Source organism: Lepidochelys kempii, chromosome 5 (assembly GCF_965140285.1).
Source record: "Lepidochelys kempii isolate rLepKem1 chromosome 5, rLepKem1.hap1, whole genome shotgun sequence".
NCBI lineage: Eukaryota > Metazoa > Chordata > Testudines > Cheloniidae > Lepidochelys > Lepidochelys kempii.
In genome coordinates, this window is record NC_136384.1 from 41680074 (window position 1) to 41699632 (window position 19559).

The following is a 19559-nucleotide window of genomic DNA, read 5'->3' on the forward strand; positions in this document are numbered from 1 at the left end:
AACACATGGCCACTTAGTGTGGAGCAGGCTAGAGCATTGTAGATTCACCCCCTGGCTTGTCATGCACTAAATCACTGCATTGACAAGCCCTTAGTGATATTCTGTACTTTAATCCCATGCAAGTTTACATTACCTGCATCTGAAATTCCATAGCTAATGTAATCGTACTCACTCTGAAACATACTTTTCAGAAGCTACAGAGCCACCAACTTTGCAGTGAGCTAGTATAGCAGGATTCAGTTAAGTGAGATCAATATCTTACTCACTTGTTGCTGCTTTGGAAAGAAGGGAAAAGCAGACAATGCCCCTTTGAAGAGGCTGGTGTGTAGCATCAGAATTTAGGGGAACCATGACCTACTGGTAGGGATGAGGTGTGACACAAGGAAGAAGAGAGCCAGGACCTGTCAGATTATGGGTAGTAAGAATAACCTTCTAACTTTTAGATATTCATGTGAAACTTTTGCTCATCACTCCTTTATATACTATGTCTATATGAGTAAAGTATTTATGCTTATGCCAATCTGTGTAATAGCATATTTATTATTTATCTTGACCATGTATTAGCAAGATATATAAATATATTAACAGAAGGAGCCACACTGGCATGCCCCATTCCTACTGCATTTTCCATTCCTGTCACTGGGAGTTGATTTTTGCTTTACTGTTGACTTTGGGAAGTCCTGACTTCCAGAACCATATACTCACTTCACAAGGGGCATTTCTTCTACAGAAATATATGAGCCAGTATCATTTTACTGTTATGATTATTTCCATGCTTTTTGACATAATGGTACTTTTGAAATATCTAAGTTTGTTAGTTTAATAAGCCAGGAAGCACATCCTCAGCGAGTGTATACCTCAGGGGTGGCCAAACGGTGGCCCATGAGCCACAGCCGGCTATTTTACCGTTAAAGTGTGGCTCACAGAGCCCCCCCATGCTCCCATCCATTCTCCATCTTCCAGACCAGGGGACTGCGAGGAAGCTTGGGACCTCTGCCTTGCAGCGGGGTGGTGGGGTAGGGGCTTCTGCCCAGTAGGGATGGGGGTCTCGGGGCTTCATCCCATCAGGCACCTCCCTCGGGGCTGAAGCCCCAAGCCCTGGCCCCTGGCATGTGTGCCTTGACTCTCGAACTTCGAAGATTATCGTATGCACTCAGAGGGCCAATAAGTTTGACCACCCCGGTATAGCTCCACAGACTTAAAAGGAGCAATGACAATTTACACCAGTTTTGTGTAAATATACGTCACAGTTCAGAGCAACTACATCTGTATTTCCTCTCCATGGTCCCTCAAGGGCTCCCAGTCTAGGCTCCCGGCTCCTCAGCTGTCACCTCTCTTGGGCAGAGACCTGCATCTCTATCCCTCCTGATTGGGGTTTTTCCAGTCTGCACAATTCCTTGCCTACACTGTGATATCCCCAGCAAGCCAGACCACCAAAAGGCCAGTGTTTGTGCTTTGCTTTCTTTCTAGAGGTAATGAACAGCGCAATTGCCTGTAGTTATAATTTACCACACAACAGCTCTTTATAAGCAAGCATGTTTATTCTTGAGGTGAAAGCATTACAGAGGAAAACATACTAAACCACAAAATAACCTCCACACATGCTAAGAAGCTTACCAGAAGTCAACCCAACTCCATCCTGGGACTGTGGTAGGTGTCAGTCCTTCAAAATCCATGGCTTTTCCCCATGGTTATAAGTTTATAACTGTCTCAGATTCAGAACCAGAACCGAAGCTGAACAGAGCAGCCATTTTTTTATACAGCTCAGGCCTCTGAACTTGGTCTTCGGTAACAGATAATCAGCAGACAAGACCCTCTCCACAGGGCATAGTTTCAAAAGGTTGGAGCATTTGAATTCACTTCCCCCTACATATTTCCCAGAAAAACCACTTAACACGTTCTTTTTCAAAAGTGTGTTTCTTGTCTGGCACATGGTTCAGTGTAGTCCTTTGAAACCCCTGGACTCACATCTGTCACATCTCCCGCCTAAAGAAGTTACATACGATCCTGGCCCATAATAATACATAAACCTTTCAGTTTGCACTGGCAGAGTCTGCACTCCTGTAGTGCACAAAGTGGAGCAATGTAGATAAGCCCTAAGCAGTATATAAACTGTATATATACACAAACACTAGAGTGTTTTGGAAACTAAAATTAAACTTCGGTTTTTTGGGAGAAAGGTTTGCTCTTTTCTTTCAGTGTCCTCAGCTGGACTGGGTGATTTGATCCAATTGTGGCAAGTTCACATTAAAAATTCCTTCTCTCTTATTTGCAGCCCACCCCTCAAAAAGCAGTGTTTGTACTTAAGATGATTTGTAGTAAATATTATGAGTGCATGGCATGTGCTTGTGTGATAGGCATTCCTAGGCCGTTTTGTCGGTCATGGTTGCTGCTTTTAAGGGAAGTGAAAGCTAGCCAGTATGCTGTGCTCTACTGTCAGGGTGTGTTATCTGAGGTAAAATTATTGTCTCTAAGATATTTTTATGTGTCCACATCAGTGGCCACACATTGAGGCATAATTTTCATTTTCTGTCAAGATAGAAACCATTACCAATTTGTTATGTTTCCTTTTATTTGGCAAACTTTTCTCTTTGCATTTTTGGCTGAGCTGCTGTATTGGCATGGAGCACAGCAGACATTTGGGTACTTTTCAGCAGCATTCTACTTTTTTATGCAAAAAAAGAAATAAAAGAAATATGACTCTATTGTAAATAGTGTGCATGGTGTTTGATAATTATTACCAGATTTTACTGTCTAACAAGGCAGTTGAAGAAGTGTTGTTAAGAAAGCTAAAGAGAAATATGTGATATAGTTTTAATTTTAAATTTAGGAATCCTTACCGGGACATATACTGAGGTCCCTATAATTTTATGACCGTTCTGTGGCAGTGATTACATGTGCTGTCTGGAGCAGCAGAATCCATTCTTCTCTACAAAATTCAAGGAGTCTCAAATTTTTACAACCAGCAATGGACCCTATCTGTAGCCATATAATTCAAAAAATCTTCTACTACATGTTAATACACCATACATAATGATAGAAAGGGTACTCTTATGACCATATCTATGAAGTCAATAGGCCATATTGTGCTTTAGGTTTTGGCAAGAAAACTCTCATAGCACCTAGATGCCTAAGTCAGATTGCTTTGGCTGAAGCTTGTAGGTGGTTCTAGGTACAGACTTGGTGGTTTGCACAGAGACTGCAGTTTTTGCATTGGTTGATGGTGGTATATGAGGATCAGATGTCCATGCCGATATTAAACCTATCAACTGCCCTCAATAACATTGATCATGAGGTCCTATTGACTTACCTGCTGACCCTTGAGAAGGCCTGACAGCCAAACTGCGGCTTATTTACCATTAAAGTGCAGCTCGCAGAGCCCCCCCACAGCCCTCCATTCTCCACCTACCAGACTGTTGGGGGGGAGCTCAGGACCTCTGCCTTGCAGCAGGGTAGAAGGGTCTTCTGCCCAGTGGGGAAGGGGGTCTTGGGGCTTCTGCCCAGCAGGCAGCACCTGCTGGGGGTCAGGGCTACAGCAGGAGTGGGGCTGAAGCCCCAAGTCCCGGCTCCCGGCAGATGTGCCCCGGCTCTCGAACTTCTGAAGGTTTTTGTATGTGGCTCGGAGGGCCAGTAAGTTTGGCCACCCCTGCCCTAGAAGGGAGCAGGCGGAGCTATGCCTTCATTCTTTTCTCTCAAAGATCATCAAGGGTACAGCAGTAGATAGAACAAAGGCAATTACATTGGCTTCAGTTGTTCCTCTCCACAGAGTGATGATGTGTGACTGTTCCTCCTCCTCCTCTAAAGGCCTTCATATGTGGGGTCCCACAGTGATCCATACTATCCCCTCTTCTCCTCAATATCTACATGCACCACCGGGAGAGATAGTGAGATGTGTTGGGTTTGGCTGTGAATAGTATGCTGCTGATACTGAGCTATATATCTCATGGTCAATTGATGCAACCACCACCATTTCTAAATATCAGATCACCTACAAGAAACAAGTTTACGGATGAAGAGCAGCTGGTACAAGCTGAACCCAGGCAAGAGTTAAGTGACAGCAGTCAGAAGGGGAAATGCTTTCAAGAACTAGCCAAGAAGCTGTTTCCACCTTCCATGGAAGGCATACAGCCCCCATTCATCAAAGTGCTATGAAGCATTGGGGTCTGTTTGATTTGGACAGCCAGATAGCAGAAGAGGACCTGGTCACAGTGATCCATACATTTGTCATCTCCACTACCATGGATTACTGTAATTAAAAATGCCTGAAACTGAATGTAAAGATGATGCACCAGCTCCAGCTAGTAAAGAATGTGGTTGCCGACCGTCTCCATTGATTAGGCCACTGTGAGCACATCAGAACCATGCTCAAGTCCCTCTAGTTGCTCCCAGTCAGCTTCCAATGACAGTTCAAGGCTTTGGTCCTAATTTTCAAGGCAATTAATGGATCAAGTCCCAGCTACATTAAAGACCTTATTTCAATGTATGAACTGCCATGGAATAATGCCTGTGCTCCTCGGTTCAACCTGCACCAAAGCCTGCACCAAAGTTCATGAGAGCTGAGGATAAAGCATTATCAGTCAAGGGGATCCAGTTATGAAACAGATGAAATGTAGGATGGATCTGGACTCTGAACTGATTCCACCTCCTTCTCCACGCTCCTGAAAGTGTTTAAAAAAAAAAAAGAGAGAGAGAGAGAGAGAATCTGGTGCTAAAAGACACTTTCTCCAGGCCTTTTCGACACTACCTTGTAGGGGCCTATACTACTCCCAGACCCTGGTCCAAGATGCTCTTAGTTGGTGCCAAGAATCTATGAGAAGAGGAAGAAAAGATAGCAGCAGCAGCATTCTCAAGACTGTGTACACTCCTCTTCTGGTTCTAAGAAGACTGGAACCATGAGTCCGTTGGTGCTAAGAGATCTATTGCAGCTGAAGGGAAAGCCTCTGTCACAGGAACCACATTCTGTGGGGCAGAAGCACATCTTGGTATTGGTTATTGAACTCTATAGTGTTGCCCTATTAATTCAGTCTCCTCATACTCCATCACAGGTTCTGAGTCCAATTACAGGTCTAGAGCCACCATTCCCTGTAGGGAGTAATCCTGATAATTCCTCTGTTTTGCAGGAGGAAATTTCAATTAGCCCAATTTTCATTTTTATCTGCTGCTCTGTAAGAACTTAACAAATGTGTTAAAGTGGCAGCAACTCACCTAAGAAGGCAAGGTGTCCACATCTTTCCATATTGCTCATAAAAGCAAAGAAGAGCTAGAAGAGCTCCAGTCTTTTCTGTGCAACACATGGACAGCTCATTCAATCTCTAAGATTGAGGATAAACCTAGAAAAGTCACAATTCATGATCTCAGCAGATCGTGTCCAGTTACAGGCTCTATTATCACAAAGATCTACCTAGCTTAGCACAGATTCCAGAATATCTTCAGCACTGTCCACTTGATTGAGAAACAGCTTTGAAACCAAACCTTCAAATTGCTAGGCATTTTGTGTCTCCTGGCATTCTGTGTCCTAATTAGAGCTGGACAGAACCCAGCAGTTCAGCACCTAACTCACGCCAAAACCCTAGTGGGATTCGCAAACTATATATTCCCTTGCCTATGTTGCTTTTGGGGCTCAATTTGATAAGTGTGCTCTGAGCAGTCAGTTCCTGAAAACGAAGAGCCAGGCCTCTTTGACATGCCTACTCTAGCCTGGGGAATCAAAGATAAAATGTTGTTCCAGTTCATGAACACAAAGATAGATTAGAGTCACGTTTGTTCCCTTCCTTTTCAGACTGAAGCCAAGGTACTTTGGCTAGACTGGAAAATCAGGCCCCATATTGGATCTCTCTTGCTAAGGCCATTGATTTACCAAGCTACCTTTAAAAAAGGAATTATCAAAATATTTCTTTTGATTGCTACAGGCCCCTTTAAAGAATAAATTAATGCCAGAGATCTGTATTAAAAACACATTGGAAAGAGGGGGATTTCTACTCTGTTTGGCAAAAAAATACACGTTTATTTCGGTCTTTGTATTGCCACTAAGCTGGTAAAAAAAATAAGCAGTAAATCCCTTTCTTTCCTCATCCTTGCCCCGCCCCACCCCAACCCCACACTGCCAGCATGTGATCAAAACCTCGATCATTTAATTGTTCTCCCACTGTTGAATGTTTGGAAGATTGTATTTGATCAAAATGGTCCTTCTGCCAAAGTTATACTACTTATTGCTAATGCTTCTAGCAGTTGTCCATGCCAGAGAAATACAGTTTTTATTTCTTCATGTCTAAGTTTATTTGGGCCAGGCATCTGGGCTTGGATTTGGCTCCTTGTTCACTTAACACATTCAGAGATGATCCATGCTTTACTCTAGGGATGTCTAGCATTGCATTTACTGCCTCAAAATCTTATGGTTTATTTATTGCTAAGCTAGTGAAAGATGAAGAAATAATATATTTTCTGTGTCTAACAGCCCAATTTAAGCATCCAAGGTATTGTATACCATTTTTGCCTACATACACTCCCAACATTATCTGGCTTTGTAACATATGCAAGCATCATGCATTTAGCTAGATACAGAATTTTTGAGGGGTGGGGGTGTGCTAAATAAAATTTTGAATGTCAAGTTATGAAAACTAGAACAGAGTGCAGTTTAACTGGAATGTGATTTTGTTCCAGGGAAACCCTACCCTCTTCCCCATTCTGTGGCCCACATGATATAGTGTTGCACAGTTGGCTGAGTTCATTTGGGGAGGGGATTTGCTGCCTTCTGAAGTATCAGGTACTGTACAGGCTATTGCTGGAGACAGGATATTAGACTAGATGCATCACTGGTCTGTTCCGGTATGGCAGTTCACATGTTCTTATAGTAAACGCTGTAAATTTTCTCTACATTGGTATACTGTCTGGGACAAAATCTGGAATTTACTTCAGAGTGTTCCATACCGATCTGTTCCACAAGCATGTGTTCTCTGTTTAAAGCCCCCTCTTCTTTCATCAAACTACTCAACATACTTTGTGAGGAGGATAGGGAAACGCAGTAGGTTGTATGTGTGGATTATTACTGATAAGTAGGGCCCTACCAAATTTACGATCCATTTCGGTCAATTTCATGGTAATAGGATTTTTAAAATTGTACATTTCATGATTTCAGTTATTTAAATCTGAAATGTCATGGTGTTGTAATTGTAGGGGTCCTGACCCAAAAAGGAGCTGGGGGGTGGGGGTTGCGGTACTACTACCCATACTGCCTTCAGAGCTGGGCAGCTGGAGAGCTGGTGCCAGCAGGAGCAGCAGCCCAGAAGTAAGGATGGCAGGTATGGTATTGCTGGGCCCTTGGCAAGCAGCCACCGCTCTCCAGCCACCCAGCTCTGAAGGCAGCAGAGCAGAAGTAAGAATGTCAATACCACGACGCCCCTAAAATAATCTAGTGACCCTCTCCCCCGCATGCAAACTCCCTTTTGGGTCAGAACCCCCAATTTGAGAAACACTTGTCTCCTCTGTGAAATCAGTACAGCATAGGATAAAAAGCACACAAAAGACCAGATTTCACAGGGGAATACCAGATTTCACTGTCCATGATGCTTTTTTCATGGCTGTGAATTTGGTAGGACCCTACTGATAAGATAGTATATAAGAATCAGATAATTTAATTTGCATAATGAGAATACCTTGATTGAGAGTATAAGGCTTGGTCTACACTTAAAGTTTAGGTTGACATAGCTACATTGGTCAGGGCTCTAAACAACCACATCCCTGACTGACACAGCTATGCCGACCTCACCCCATTGTGGACTCAGGTAGGTTGATAAAAGAACACTTCAACTTAGCTAACTTTCTTCAGGGAGATGGTGTTACTAAAACCATGGAAAAACGCCTTCCATTTACACTGCCGGGTTATGCCAACATACCTCTGCAGCTGTAGTCTCCATGCTGTAGAGAGAGCCTAAATTGTTGTTGTTTTACATGTTGGTGATTCTGAGGTCGTTACAAAACCAAAATAGTCACATTTTCTCACTAGCGTCATGTCTTTTGGACCTAATGGGATTTCTATGGATAAATGCAGTATCCCAGTAGACTGGTTACTCACAACTTTAATCTTATTTTAAGAGAAAAATAGTACTTAATGACCATGTTGAGTAACATTTAAAAAACAAAAAATGAGGCAACAAGCCACATGTGCATTAGTCCTTACAAATAAAAGCTTTTTTCCCCCTCATCAACCTTGTTCTTCGCGAACAATGGACTATTTGAAGTTTTACCCTGGAGATTACATAACGTTGTTGTAAATTCTCAATTTTAATTTTGCAAGAAATACTTTTGTGGTGAAAATTGAGAAATCGTGTAATTTGATTAAAATATCTGAGTTGAATATTATGTTAAGAATCCCTGAAAAAGTACTTGTCCAAAAAGGTATGTACATCTTATGCTGCAGGCATAGGAGAAAACACAAAAAAATATTTTTTCCAGGGTCCTTCCTTGATATTTTAGAGGACCCATAAATTGCTGGTGTGATAATGTTGTTGTTTTCTCCAGCATCCATTCTGGCAGTGGAGTCACCTAGAAAGACTTGTAGTAAAATGAACTACTTCAACAAGCAAGCCTAGGTGATATCATCTGTTCAGCACTTCAAAGAAAAATGTTCATTCAGCCTAGACCAAAGTCTTTTCTGCCTCTAAAGGAAGTAGTAACAAGAGTTGTTGATTAACTGATCCAAATGGATATATTAGTCATTCTTCTGATTTTATATGCTAAATATTTTGAAGAAAGTAAGTTGATCTGATCTTTCTCCAGTGGTTGTTATATACACTATTCCCTTCCAATGTGCTAGTCAATGTTATGAGACATATATGATCTGACTTTAATACAGATATAAGTTTATTAATTCAATTTTCCTTACTTAAAAATTAGGGTGATTTTTGCTCAAAGCATGAACTTTAATAATAACTCAAGATTTTTATTTTTGAATGATCTTCTATTCAGTAATTGTTCTTGTTTGGATTTTAGACACTGTACATCCTTTTTTTTAGTTCTACTAATTAGGTTTCACAGTATTGCCTTTTGATTAAGTAAATACACCCAGTTTGCCTTTTTTAATATACTCTCAGCTTTTCAGGTCTTCCAGAAGTAGTGTAGCCCACCAACAGTGTAAAATTTCACCTTCGTCTAGACTGAAATTGTAATGACAATTTAAGGTGATTTCTGTGAATCAGTATTATAATGATCTGAGGTCAGTCTAAAATCCGAAAAAATATATGCTAGTTCCGTCTACTAAGTTAAGGCCAATTTGTTAATGAGCTATGTTTGTTTAAAAGAGGTAAAAACTATTCAATATTGTCTTGGGATATGGAATAATAAAGCCAGTTCCACAAGTTAATCATTTTATATAGAGGACTAAAAACACAATTATTTTGGTTTTAAATTCCTTATCAATATATTATATGGTGATTTTCTCAGTATTATCTTCAGTTTTCATTTTTCCTCAGTATTATTTCAATAGTCTGGATGATTAGAAAAGCATACTATTCAACAGATGTTGGAAATGTTTTTCTAACCATTCCAGGACATGTGGTACTCACCATGATTAATATTTTTAACATCTTTATGTAGTGACTGGCAATTAATATTCTGCTGTCTGTGAGCAAAAGAGCCTTAATTCATTCTTTTTAATGAAGTTGTCAATTTAGTGAAACTGAGGTAAGGGAGCTGAAAGGTTCTGACACAGTACAAGAACTTGGAGGAGAGCAGAGGTAATCTGATAGTGGGGGGAAACGGAGTCAAATGGGAAAGAGGAACACAGGAATGGGCAGAGGTGAAACTAAGGACAGTGTAACGAGACAGATAAAGTAAAATCAGTTGGCAGTGGACAGTTAAGTCACCAATTGAATTATGTGACAATAGATAATTAGTGACTGTGAATTGCAAAACTTACGGAAATTATAAGATGGTGATTGGTAAAATATGTCCATGATATATGGAAATGTGATATAGGGAGAGACCATATTGCTTCTGTGGCAATGGAATGGGTGCTACTACGGTAGGGGCTTTCATAGCTTGATATTGTGGATGGATGGACAGAAGTCCTGGAGGAATGGTGCACAGGGACATGGTTTTTACAACACCAAGTGGGTCACATAAACAAATGAGACCACGCTCAAGCAGATGTATTCAGGTGAGGTTCAGGTTTGGTGTCTATTGGTCTAGGTACTTATGTGCCTTCCTTCCTCCCTCTCCCCCCCCTTAGTAGTCTAGTATCTAAGCGCCTCCCAACCATTTAAGAACAGAGATTAACAATATCTCTCTCTCTCTCTTCACAGCTTTCAGGAAAAATAGTTTAATTATTTCAGGGAGCAGGAGTTTGTGGTGTGTGTGGACACACACGCACACAAGTAGGATACTAGAGTGAAGGGTATAGCATCCAAAGCCAAATGGATAGCTAGATAATGTTAAGATATGACAGATGGGAAATGGTGATGGAACTCCTCTAGAGTCTTCTATTGCAAGGAGCAATAGTGGTGGATAAAGGCTGCCTTACGAACAGGTAGGGCCAGCCTTACGGGTGGCCAACATGGGCGTCTGCCCAAGGCGCCATGGTCAAGAGGCTGTAGAAGGGCTGTGCCCACCTGGGAGGCAGTGGGAGGGGATAAAAGGGGCTGTGGGGCAGGAGCCAGGCGCTCACACGCCTCCCCTCTCCACCCTCCCAGCAGCATGACACCTGCAACACCACCATCGCTCCATCTGCTGCTGCTCTGCCTGCTGAGCGGCCGCCCACTGCTGGGGAAGCAGTGCATAAAGGGTGCTAAAGAAAGTTCTCCCAGGGCCTACCCTAAGGCCGACCCTGGAAACAGTGGACACTTATTGTCTGTCCCAGTAAGCTAAGGCTGTGCCTACGCTCAGATTTTTGTACAGTTCTCTCACTTGCTGTAGCACCAGATCAGCTCCACTGGTACTAGCAATGGTGAGAGCACTAGTGTATACTGGGCGCCAGAGCAGTTCTAAGAACCAGTACGTCAGCTTAGAGGGGAGGGGCTGCAGGCTTAGTTTTGTTTTACAATGTATATAACATTTCCTCTTTTAAAACCTGCTTTTTCACATTTCTTTTGCCATTCTGGTTTTTATTTTGTTTGTTTGTTTTTGTGTCTCAGTCCTGTGTTTTCTTTCCTTTTCTTTCCTTGATTTGAATTCTTTGCTTGTTTTCAATTTTCATTCTTTTACCCTTTTCTCTGGCTTTTTTCTTCCTTTTTATTTTCCATTATTTGCATTTTGGTCGGCCTCCCTTTATTCTCTTTGTTTTTGTTACTCATTCTTTTCCTTTTCCATTCTTTACCTTTCTTCCTCAATTTATTTTTCTTTTTGGTCTCTTCTGTTTCTCCTCTTCTCATGCCACCCATTACTCTGCTGGAAGTGAAAAGAGTGCCAGTGAGTTCATTCTTCCAGAACAGCTAACTTCTTTTTCCTAGGAAGAGAAACCTCTTTTGCTTTGATCTGTGGACTCACTCATCTGTTTTGTCTGTCTTTTCATATGGGCTACAATTCTATCTACTGGCTATATATCATGAGGGTGACAGGAGGAAAACGTTGCAACATTTTCTCTGTTATTTATGCTTGTACTTTCTGAACACTCTGATTTCATAGTATTTTCAGGAAAATTTTATTTTATAAGCAGGGCATAATTTAAAGAAAGAGGAATCACTCAAATATCACTCTGAAAAAAGTGGCGTTTTGCTTGTGGTTAGTTTCGGACTGAAGGAACAAAAACAATAGAAGAAAATGAAGTTCCATGTTAGGCTCTACCTAACAAATTATTTAGAAATCCTTGTAGTTATATCCAAAAGTATACTCAGACAGTGATCAGAATATTATAAATCCCAGCTGTTTTCTCTTTTACCTCACTGACGGAGTGAACTGACAATCCATATGAAATATAGTGATGGTAATTTACAATATTCATGTCTTTTGTATTTATTGCAATATTCATTGTGATGAACTTATTTGATCTAAATGTGGAAGGGATTTGTAGTTTTTGTACATGTTCTAGGCGTGTATATGGTTGCTAGTGGGAGTTTAACTCTCAGGTCTATAGAGGGACTATTGCTAATTAGCATGTGAAAAGTTGTGCCTTGCTTATCTCAGTGCCTCTTGATAGCAGAAGCAACAGCCACATTCTTAGCCAGTCTCTGTTTTGTATATGCACCTACATTTAGGTAAAATTCTTATTTGTGCTTTTAGCTTTAATAAATGTACAATGGCCTAGTTTTGACATGCAGCCATTGGTGCGTACAAATTTTGAAGGCACTCAAAATGAAAGATGACAGAACTTGTTCCCTTCGCTCTTTGCAGCTGAGTTCTTCACTGGAGCACTTGCCTACCAATGGAGACTTAGATGCTAGGAGATTTTAGGCACCTGCAAGGTTAAGTGGCAGCTGAACGGGGGGGTGAGAATGTCGATGGCACATAGTTGTTGGCACATAAGCCCATTTGTGTATCTAGCTCAGGGGTGGGCAAACTTTTTGACCCGAGGGTGGGGAAATTGCCACATCTGGGTGGGGAAATTGCATGCAGGCCCATGAATGTAGGGCTGGGGCAGGGGGTTGGGGTGCAGGGTTTAGGAGGGGTCTCAGGGCAAGGGGTTGGGGAGCAGGAGGGATGCGAGATGTACAAGGGGGCTAAGGGCAGGGGGTTGGAGTGCAGCAGGGGGCTCAGGGCAGGGGGTTGGCGTGCAGGAGGGCTGCGGGATGCGGCAGGGGGCTCAGGGCAGGGGGTTGGGGTACAGGAGGGTGGGGATGCAGCAGAAGGTTGGGATGCAGGAGGGGTGCAGGGTGTGGCAGGGGTTTCAGGGCAGGGGGTTGGGGTGCAGAAGGAATGTGGGGTGTGGGCTCTGGCCCGGCGCCGCTTACCGCGAGTGGCTCCAGTGTGGCAGCGGAGTGCAACGGGACTAAGGCAGGCTCCCTGCCTGCCCTGGCCCTGCACCACTCCCGGAAGCAGCCGGCACCACATCCCTGTGGCCCCTGGGGCGGGGGGAGGGGTGAGCAGAGGGTTCTGTGTGCTGCCCTCGACTGCAGGTACCTCCCCCGAAGCTCCCATTGGCCGTGGTTCCCTGGTGCCTGCAGGCGAGGGCAGTGCGCGCCTAGCCATCTGCCCTACCACCCCCTCCCCAGGGGCCTGCCTTAGCCCCGCGGCGCGACAGGGGTGGCAATCCCACAGGCCAGATCCAGCCTGCAGGCCATCGTTTGCCCACCCTGATCTATCTCCTTGGTCTAAACATTTTGGCACGTTTCCAGCAAGCTATTAGAAGTCAGCTGTGAGCTGAAAACTTAAATTGCTTCCTCAGTTTCTGCAAAGAAACTGATTTCTTCCACTTTTCAAATACAGAAGAAAACAAACGGTTGAAGTGTGTGTCGTAATAGCGTAGAATGAACTGTCAGCTACTGGGGATAAGCATAAGTTGCAGAGTGCGGTTTTCAAAGTACTAACTTTGGGAGATGAAATAGTGGAGACATCACCACAGTGACTGTAGACAAATTATCTGGGCAACCAGCTGTTTCACAAAAAACTATAGGGTTTTGAGCTATGTAAAATTTTCTTCAGACCACCTGCATATTTGTTGAACAGAATGCTTAGCCAAGTGCTTGGCAATGCAAATGAGGAGCTAGATTCAAAGACACTCGGCATCAGCATACCTAATTTTTTGGTGCCTAGCAAATCACTGGGATTCACAAAGTGTGAGCTAGGCACTGGGGCTCCCTACACAATGAATGCGGAAAGACAGGCACCTCTGAATGACATTCACAAAAGCCAGTACACTATGCGGCTCCTTGCCTAAATTAACCATTGGAGATGCCAAGGTGAGGGTTGTGCCCCTAACTCTACCCCTTTCAGGGAGTTCTGTGCCTCCCTCTGTTTGAGATTCTCAGTTGCAAACGCTTGGGGTTAGGCTCCTCCGTTACTTTTGCAAGAAGCAAAAGAGCAGCAGCAGCAGAAGGAGGATCTCCTTCATAACTTTTAGCCGAGTAGTTAGCATACTCACTTGGGAGATGATGATCCCCAGGTCAAGTCCCTGCTCCACCTGAGCAGAAGAGGGGATTTTAATAAGGATCTGCCAGCTCTCAGGTGAGTGCTCTAACCATTGGACTATGGGATATTCTGATGTGGGGGCTCTCTCAGTCTCACCTGTTCCTCTGTGGATAAATACTTTTAAAAGTCGTTGGAGTAGGGAGACTGAATTCTGGGTTTCCCACCTCCCAGGGGAATGCTGTTGTGATAATTGGACCTCCAGTTTTACCCTAATTGTGAGCTCAACTGTACAACGTTCATAGGATGACACGATCACATACCTATAACAACAAACGTTGATGGGAAAAGGTGCAAAAGGAAGACAGACTGGATTGGTCCAAACAAAAAGGCCTACAGATATAACTCAAGGACTGTGTTAAGATCATGCTTGGGAAACAAGAAACATGGAACCAGAAATCAGTGAACCAAAATTGGTGTGTCAGAAATTAGACCTATTGTGAACAAAATGATGGGAGGACAGGCTATACCACCCATTATTCCCTTTTGTGGTCCTTAAGAAAAGAGACTTTGGGAGAAAAATTGGCCATTGGAGTGAGCTTCACCATCATCCTGCGATGTTGGACCTTCATCCTGATCCTGAGAGATCCAAACCAGGCCAAAGAGTGGGATCCAGATGATTCTGTCAATTCTACCAGTTCTGATTGAATCCTGAACACCAGCTGAGCAGTGAGACTTTGTGTTCCCTCCTCCTTCCTTTTGTCCTTTCCCTTCACCATCTTATTTCTTCTCTGTTCTATCCCTCTTCTGTTTTCTTCTGTTTAATAAGAGTCTGGCTTAGCTGGCCAAGACAATATATTTTGCCACACTGCTGTAAGCCTATGACCAGAAAGAGGCAGCTAAATGCAACTTAAACAACCCAATGCTGGTACAAGTTTACCAGGTCTCAGACTGGCTGACAAGACTGTGTGTCATGCCTGTTTTTCCACCAGTGAGGTTGTAAGTGAAAATAAACACCAGACACTGTGACGGGGTTCCCGGGGTGCAATCTGAACTGTGGGACCACTGAGCCCTCTGTCCCACCAACCTGGGGTATCCCTCACACTGATGATGATGGCAAGCTACAAACCTCTGGCAGGTACTGTACTTACAGATATCCACAGGCAGGGACACACCCAACTGAGTTACATGAATGCTTCTCCCAACCACTCATGAACCAATAGCAGAGAGGCTTGAGCCAATTCCCCCCAGTTCCCCAGCCTTGCACCTCAGAACTATACGGTCTTGCCCAGGTCAGAAGCCTGACCAGTGTAAGTTCATTACCCAGTCCGCCCCTCCCTTGATGTGGAGAAGATACACACTAGCCTTTGTCAACTGAGCTGAGATTTCCCAAGCACTTTAACAAAAACACTGTTTTAGATAAAATATAAAACAGACTTATTAACTATAGAAAGATAGATTTAAGTGATTATAAGTAGTAAGCGTAGAGATCAAAGTTGGTTACCTAAGAAATAAAAGTAAATTCACAATCTGAGTTCTATAGACTTTGTACTCCACATGTATTTCCAAGTGGTGAGTTGTGGGGGGTGAGGCCAAGCCATGATGTCACTTCCTCACTTCATAGTTTCTCTCAGCTTGCTTGAAAGATCTTTTGCTATGACATGGGTCAAGCAGTTTCCATTGTATACGTGCTCTCTCTGAGAAGTCTCCACTGTATACAGTTCTTGAGACAGTGGCTTCCCTTTAATGGGCCATCAGCATATCTGGCTACTCCACTGTTATACCTGAAAGACTGGTTGTGGCTGTTCCCAACCTCACAACATATTTCAGTAACACACACACACGCACACACAGTAAAATTTCATAATTTTCACATACAATGATAGTACATACAATCCAATAGGACATTAGTGTTCAACAGATCAATTTTTTAAATACCTCACAAGGCATACTTTGTATAAAACATCATAATTATATGACGGTGAATATGGGGGTTCCGGGGTGCTGCTTTGAGGTACAGAGTGTCACAGATATAGAAGGTGCATTTCCTATCTTTGTTATTCTTTTCTTTCCCCTTTTGTATGTCTTTGTCTTGTTTTATTTTCAGACTTTAACAGCAACAGCCCATCTCAACTAACTTATCTTTTCCCCAAAAAAGACAACAATTACAATCTTTAATACCATCTAAGAGACTGTCAAGGGGGTTTTAATAACAGGTCATTTTAATAAAAATGATGTTTAATTATGTGTTTGCCATGCTACTAAGCAGACTGAGGTCTCTGTATACTAAATCTGAACCATGTTTAAAACAGCTTTAAAGTTGGCCAGTGACTGAGTTATGTTAACACCTTTGACTCTTTGGGTCCATATAGTCTATCTAAATTAATACAGCTGTGCTTTAATCACCAGGCTACGGAGCCATTCTCATACTTCTCTCCCTGGCCCTCTCTTTCCTCTGTCCCAGGATGGAGACGGACTCAAAATCACAATCTCCTTCCTGGTTTCCCCCAGCCTTGGGAAAGGAGTAGATTATACCTAGTCTACACCCAGCTCAGCATCTGTAGCCCAGCTAGCTGGGGAACAGGCCCTGTGTGAGAATCCCACATTTTGACCTTAATTTCTATCAATCTTGTCCTGCAAATGTGTGGTGTTATCTATTAAAACTGAAAACACCACTTTATGAAATGTATACAAAGTGTATGTAACACTTCCAAAGAATGTTGTCATTCTTTTTGTATCTTAATTTTAGAGAACAGTACTCTAATTTTCATATTGAATAAGCTGAGAAGAAAAAGACAAATGCAGTAAGTGTGTCAACTAAAATAAATAATTGTTCAGTCTCTTTTAGAATTAAACTACAAATTTGCAATCATGAGTCACCACAAGGGCAAATTAAGTTATACAGAATTTTAGATATGATAAACAGAATACATTGTAGCATTATTAGTGTGCACAGAATTATAACCTACTGACCCGTTATATACTGGAACAAGTCGGACAAATATGCATGTATGTTTTCATAGGACATTGTAAAATGTAGGCATGCTTTCAATTCACTACAATCAGTAATTTATAAAGCATATGGGTCAGGCGTTTATTGTGCTGAAAATCAGTCGCTTTCTTGGATTTTGTTTTTTGGGTTTTTTTTAAGACAAACATGTTGAAAGAAAAACAAGTTAAAACATTTTGATTTCTATTAAATGAGAAAAATTAAGATGTAATTATAGAGAAGTTATCCATAAAAAGTGTTACGTGTTCAGGTTTGTGCTTCAAGCTTTTGTGAAAAACTGCGTCTTTCATTCAGGTTTTAGTACGTTGTATAAGCATGGTAAAACAATATTTCATCCTGTGATGAAACTTTCATACTGATGCTGATTTTTTTAAGATTTCATGTCTTTCCCAAGCATCTGCTAATGAATACAAATTACTAAAAACATGAACAGCCTTATTACACAGTCCTGTAAACACTTAGCACTTGTCTATATGGCAACTGAGTTGAGATTCCTGTTGGCAAGCATGGATGAAAGAATGCTCTGCAGATATGCTATGCTGGCAGCTGCAAATAGGCAAAGGCTGTTTGTGCTTTATATAAGCTGTTGGCATTGGGTGTCTTTGGTTTTGGGCTTCAGCTGCTATGCCATCAAGCAGATGGTGTGGCTACAACAGTGGCTTCTCCAGAAGCAGCAGGGGATGGAGGAGGTGCAGGGACACCAATGAGGAACTGCTACTACACAAGCTTTTTCCTGGAGCAGCTTCACACAGTGGAGTGCCATTTCTGGACCCGGGAAACCAGCATCGATTGGTGGCAGAGAATCGTTCCTCAAACTTGGGATGACCAGCAGTGGCGACAGTATTTCAGGGTGGTGACGGCAGCTTTTTGGAGATCTGTGCTGAATTGACCCTGGAGCTACAGTAGTAGCATGCCAACATGTGGTGTCCCATACCGGTTGAGAAGATGTCGCCATTGCCATCTGGAAGATGTCGCCATTGCCATCTGGAAGACAGCCACTCCTGACGTTAACTGATCCATTGCCAACCATTTCAGGATGAGGAGATTGACTGGTGGGGCCATTGTCGTGAAGGTGTGTGCTGCTGTGCAGAGGTATTGTTGAACCAAGGTATACAGCTTGGTGCTCAGGAGATTATTGATGGCTTTGCACATGTGGGGTTCCCAAACTGTGTTGGGGCAATTGATGGGAGCCATGTGCATATCTTTTCCCTGCCGCATCAGACGTTGGAGGTTATAAACAGAAAAGACTATTTCTCCAAGGCCTGGTCAACTGCCATGGCAGATTTACAACATAAATACTGGGTGTTTTGGAAAGGTCCACAATGCGAGGATCTTTCAGAACTCACATCAGGTTACCTTTAATGAATAATGGAAAGTTTGCCCCCAGGATCACAATAGACAATAATGGTATAGAGATTGCTCCAGTTTTTGGGAGAGACCTCGGCTTATTATCTGCTTCTCTAGCTTATGAAGCTGCTCACAGGCCATTGGAGAGAAGAAAAGGAACAGTTTAACTATCACCTCAGTCGCTGCAGAATGACAGTGGAGTGTGCGTTGGGCAGGCACAAAGCTATATGGTGCTGTCTTTATGACTGGGTTAGAAGCTGCAGAACAAAACTTGCCTAGGATAATAGCTATGGGTTGTATTTTTCACAATATTTGTGGATGGGAGAAAGTCTTAACAATGAGTGGGAGGTGGAGGTACAGAGATTTGCTGAACGCCATGAGCAACCATTAAGGCATCCACTGAAAACTGTAAACCACCAGGTTAATGTTGTCAGAGATGCTTTTTGTTCGTACTTGGAGTTTGGTGCCTGAAGATGTGCAGTTGTTATCCATGTTGTGAGCACTGGAGTTGCTTTTTTGAGTGGTAAAAGTGGCATGTTGTTGCACTTTTTATCTTGAGCCTATATTGTTGTTGTTTTGTAAGACCACATTACCTATGAAAATTTGTACTTATTGTGTACCATGCCTGTATTGCAGATTCTTTGTAATTTTCAATTTTTTTATTGCTCAATATATGCCAGTACATAACTGCCAAGAATAAAATACATTACCCATTTTGCTAACAATTGTAATAAACAGATTTAAATTGAAAAAGTTCAAAATTCAAATATAGTATGGTGGATGGGGGCAATTCCTATTCACAGATGAGTGAACAACTTGCCTTTGCTACTTCTTGTCCTTCTGAGATTGAGTGTTAGGGCTCAACATTGCCAAGTGGATTGGATAGCTTGAGTACGCTGAACTTCCACATGATGGTGCTCTCACTGCCCTATGCTTGTGCTGGGCGGGGAATGACCCTGGGAGCACAGGTGCAGGGCTACGGCAGGGAACATCTGCTGGTGTTCCCAATACCCTGTGTTATCCAGAGGCTGGGGGTAGGGCTATGATCACTGGGCAGGAGAGATGTAGGGAGAGAGAAGGGAATTAGTAGTGCCCCCATTTCATGGCACGGCATGGGTTTAAAAAGAGCCGACGACTGGGGCCTCAGGATGTGACAGATTGCCTAGCTGGCCCAGTTGCCATTTTGTAAATGTTTGGGGGGGGACAGAAT

The 19559-nt window shown here is 42.7% G+C and overlaps 1 protein-coding gene across 3 annotated transcripts in view; it reads left to right on the plus strand.

Moving 5' to 3' along the window:
• Nucleotides 1-19559, plus strand: part of CWC27 (CWC27 spliceosome associated cyclophilin) — a 229332-nt gene that overhangs the window by 206931 nt on the left and 2842 nt on the right. The window contains exon 15 of one of the 3 annotated variants that reach the window (XM_073344053.2): nt 1295-1427. The exons of the other annotated variants lie outside the window; for them this stretch is intronic. Coding sequence (XP_073200154.2) covers nt 1295-1412 — 118 coding nt within the window. The 3' untranslated portion in view covers nt 1413-1427. Of the gene's footprint in view, nt 1-1294; nt 1428-19559 lie in introns of those variants that run through there. 3 annotated transcript variants of the gene reach the window in all.